Genomic DNA, 4217 nt, shown 5'->3' with positions numbered 1-4217 from the left:
TTATGGGCACAAGGATAATTGGACAAATCCTTGAGAAAAGGAACAAACTGATAAAGGCAATGCAGCAACTGTGCTGAATCAGCTCCAGCAGAGTAAAAGGCCATTCCAGCTTTTTGCTCAAGAAAACTCTGAGAAGAAGGGGAGATTGAGCATGCAGACTAATGAGCATGAGAAGTGAGAGGATCATTACCCAACAGCAGACAGAATACTCCTTATGAAGAGAACTAGGGAACTTGCATTCAATGAACACTGATTCCTTTCTTTGCTCAAATGTATAAATACTCAAACACTCTGTGTTCTTGTGCTGCTGGATTTGTGAATTTGTCCCTGAGCCCCCCTTTCTGCACAGAACTGTAAATCATTACCTCCACTCAGTGGGTGGATTGGGCTTTTGAACAACGAGTGCTGGAACCAGCCAAGGTGGAACAACACTCGCTGTGGCTCCGACACCCCCGCTCTTGCTGCAGCCGCCAAAGGCTCTGAGCACTCCTGCCCTGTGCCGGTGAGCATCAAACAGATGCACCCAGCCTGAAGGGCTTTCAGAACTCTGCCATATGGTTTCCAGTGGCAGACTTCAAACAAAACATCCAGCTCAGTATCTGCATGTATGCCAAACCACAGCAAAATTGTGGCAACAAATGCAACAGATGTAGAAAAAATGATGACTGATGGCAACCGAAACACAACTGTCATTTTTCTACTCCATTAAGTAGTTATACAATTATCAAATGTGTGCACTCACATAACAGAACACAGTAACCAAGGAAGAAAAAGCCTTTTATTCAGAAGAGGTTCAGATGTCTTTACAAGAAAGACATGATTTCAATTTACAAAATCAACATTACCACCAGCACTCTTCCTTAAGAGTTGTCTTTTGTACAATGTCAATTGTGTAAGCAAAGCAAACGATCCATACCCAAACATTTCTACCACAAAATCTCTATTTAGATTTTGCATATATATATAAAAAATACATATGAATATCATGTCTTCATACTTCAGGTCCTTCTCCTCCAGGAACCAGCTATAAAAGAGTAAGACATTTTTGCATTAGTTCCATAGAGTTAAACTTTATAAACCCATACAGGACAGCTCTTACTTTACAAGAAACATTTTAGGACATGGAGACTTCATGCTAGACCACAAAAGTGGCTTTCAGACTCTCCCAACAGATGAAGTCAGTTATTGCCAGAAACGCACAAACAAAAAAGGCAGCAGGGAGTAAATCAGCATAGCACCTCCTTGTGAAGAAAGCAAAGAACTGAAGAACAGAAAAAGAAATACAAAAGACAAAACATGAGGGAGAAAAAAAGGATTAACCACTACTTTTACTGGTATCTTTTTCATTATCAGCTGAGCACTTCTAAAGAGAAAGAGCTTCACTGGTTTTGGGATCAAAATAAAAAAAAAGCCTAAGTCATGGAATTCCTGATATGGGAAGATACATTACCAAAAGACACATAAGATCTAACGCACAAATGTATCTATCTATGTATCTATCTTGCTGAAAATTCACCAGGTTCTTCAAGGGCAACACACGCCCAGCCTAACTGGATGGTAGGAATTTCACCCCATACAAGGAGTCAGAACATATGCTGTCCTTTCAACATGCAGAACAATAACCAAAGCAGAAAAAAGGCTTAAAAATTAACACAGAATGGCACCTGCTCCAACACACAATGCAGAGGTGCAAGATAGGTAAAAAACACAATGGAGACTATTCTTCATTCATACAGAGCCAAATTAGACTCAGATCTTTCCACTTCAGCCTTCCTATTCCCACAAAATTAGGAATGCCCTTGTATTGGAAGTCCAGACTTTGTGGCCAGCTATGCATGCAAGCTACTTGAAACTTCCTGATGGAGTGGAACTGTCAGGAAAGCTCAGCTTAAAGGAGTTGAATGCAATCACTGATCGATTTACAGGCACAGAAAGTCAACACATGCATGACTCACCATAGTTATGTTATTTCCATTGAGCAGAATCTGGTCCAGCTTTGTGATTCTTCTGCCCTCAGGTGTGATCTCACTGAAGGAGCATTAGAAACAGTAAGTAAGAACACAGAACCAGGGACGATGGCTCCAGATTTGACCACAGAACGGACAGAAATCTCTGCATTAAGGTGCCCATTGCTGGAACTAACAAATAAATCAGCTACATGGCAGCATAACCTGGATAAATGGAGCACCTAGGTACAGAAAGCTAACTGAAAAGGTCTCTTCTACTCAGTACATGGAGATGTGTATTCACCCTCTAAAGCTTAACAACTTCTTGACTATGATATATCAACATGTTATGACAAAGTAAAAATATTGAAGTTTGCTACCTTGTTGAATCTTAGCCTAGGTCTTAAAGAAGTGCAAAAACAAATTAACTACTGGAAAGTTTCCCACACAACCCATGCAAAATTAAGACTACAAATAGGATCCCCATACAAGTATAAACAACACAATAGCTACTCTATGACATGGCTGTCCTGAACTTTCTATTGTTTTAAGATCACTTTCTATTGTTTTAAGTGCAATGTTAAACTACTCAGCGGGTAAGTATTCCACAGCTGTAAAAACACTTTTTTTACACATCTTACACAGTACTTTGTCTCAGTGAACCAAATAATAAACAGCAACAAGAGGCAGAAAACGCACTTACAATTCTGTAACATCTTCCAGCACCATATCTGAAAATCTAGTTTCAAGGAAAATAAGGCCCAGATTTTACAACTAGACTATTTAATGCTATTTTCATTTTATGTCAATATGTGATTTTACCTTAAATTTGAAAATATCAGAATACAACTGATCCATAAAAAAAAGGTCTATTCAGTGAACCCAAAACTCTCAAGAGCTATAAATTACTTAGGCCAGAGCATAAAGCAGGCAGCCTTAAACGTCCATAAAAGGATACTGACAAAGTCATCAAATCCTAGAAGTGTCCCAACAATTTCTTTGTCACTCTTCATCACGATGTGAATACGTGAACCGATGCACTTGTCCACAAGTTCTGTAGATACACAGAAAAGCATACGTTCTACAAAGCAAGGGTTTCGTGCCTTACGGGGTTTCTTGAGTTTATTTACACAAACAGAGACACATTCCACACAACCTTACACACCCCTCCTCCACCCTCCCACACAAACCAGACACTCTCCCACATCCCCCCGACATCCTTACATCCATCCCCACTCCCACCGGCCTCCCTCAGACAGTCCCACAGCCCCACACCTCATCCCCCAGACCCCAACACCCCCACACCGATCCCCTACTCACACTCTCCTTTCCGCGGGCCCCAGACCCCGATATCCTCGCGGGCCGTGCGCGGGCCCCGCCGCCTGGCGCTCCCGCCCTCCCGCTTCCCGCCAGGCACCGGCGCAGCTCGGCCCCTGGAGGGACCCGCAGCCGCCCCGACCCCCGGAGAGGGACCCCGCCCCGACCCCCGGAGAGGGACCCCACCCCGAGCCCTGACTGGGAATCCCGGGAATTCGTTACCGAGTGGCAGGAGCTGGGACGGGTTGGACACCGCGCTGGCCGCCATGTCGGAACCGGCCCTGGCGAATGGCCGCCGCCACACATGAAGGGCCGGGCCGGCAGCCGCTCCGCCCGCAGCACCGCCCACAGGGGCAGGGCCGGGCCGGCAGCCGCACCCGCGCTCGCCTCGCTGTGTGGACCTGTCCCAGGAATCGCGCTCTGCGCTGCCTCCAGGTAGAGACGAGACTTGAAGGAAATCCCCCCTTTTCCCCCTTCCTTCTCGTCCTGCTGGCCCAGCCGAGCAGCGCCGGCGGGGCTGCCGCCGGTACCGATGTGCCCCCGCGCCAGGACCGCGGACTGTGTAGTGTGCGCTGTGATGGCTCAGCTGCTACAGCATCACGGAAGAAGGCAGGTTGGAAAAGATCTCTGAGATCACCGAGGCCGATCCCACGAATCCCACCATGTAAACAAAAACATAGCACTGAGTGCCACATCCAGTCTTTCCTTAACTCCAGGGACACTGACTTTACCACCCCCTTGGGCAGCTCTTCTGTGAAGAAATTCTTTCTAATGTCCAACATAAACCTCCCCAGCACAGCTTGAGGCTGTCCTCTTGTTCTGTCACTTGCTACCTGGGAGAAAGAGACCAACCCCTGCCTGTCTACAACCTGCTTTCGGGCAGGTGTGGAGAGTGGTAAGTCCCCCGAATTTCCTTTTCTTGACACTAAACAACCCACCTCTCTCAGCAGCTCC

At 46.0% G+C, this 4217-nt stretch overlaps 1 protein-coding gene across 1 annotated transcript; it reads right to left on the bottom strand.

Annotated features, from left to right (window-relative positions):
• Positions 1 to 764: 764 nt before the first annotated feature.
• Positions 765 to 3595, bottom strand: LSM5 (LSM5 homolog, U6 small nuclear RNA and mRNA degradation associated). Its single transcript, XM_054285535.1, has 5 exons — positions 3486 to 3595; positions 2905 to 3000; positions 2650 to 2677; positions 1956 to 2028; positions 765 to 1024 (listed from the first exon to the last, which is right to left on the bottom strand). The coding sequence occupies exons 1-5, from the start codon at positions 3529 to 3531 to the stop codon at positions 992 to 994; spliced, it is 276 nt and encodes a 91-aa protein (XP_054141510.1). The 5' UTR covers positions 3532 to 3595; the 3' UTR covers positions 765 to 991.
• Positions 3596 to 4217: the final 622 nt, after the last annotated feature.

Source organism: Melozone crissalis, unplaced genomic scaffold, assembly GCF_028551555.1.
Source record: "Melozone crissalis strain CALT ecotype California unplaced genomic scaffold, PUWL_Pcris_2 ptg000005l_1, whole genome shotgun sequence".
Classification (NCBI taxonomy): Eukaryota; Metazoa; Chordata; class Aves; order Passeriformes; family Passerellidae; genus Melozone; species Melozone crissalis.
Note: the sequence above shows the minus strand (reverse complement) of the source record. Positions and strands in the feature narration are given on the sequence as shown.

Coding starts and splice junctions, on each gene's coding strand:
- LSM5 (XM_054285535.1), bottom strand. CDS start 3,531: ATGGCGGCCAGCGCGGTGTCCAACCCGTCCCAGCTCCTGCCACTCG. Junction 2,678..2,904: donor AGGATTTGATGACTTTGTCA/GTATCCTTTTAT, acceptor CTAGATTTTCAG/ATATGGTGCTGGAAGATGTT. Junction 1,025..1,955: donor ATGGAAATAACATAACTATG/GTGAGTCATGCA, acceptor ACTCTTTTATAG/CTGGTTCCTGGAGGAGAAGG.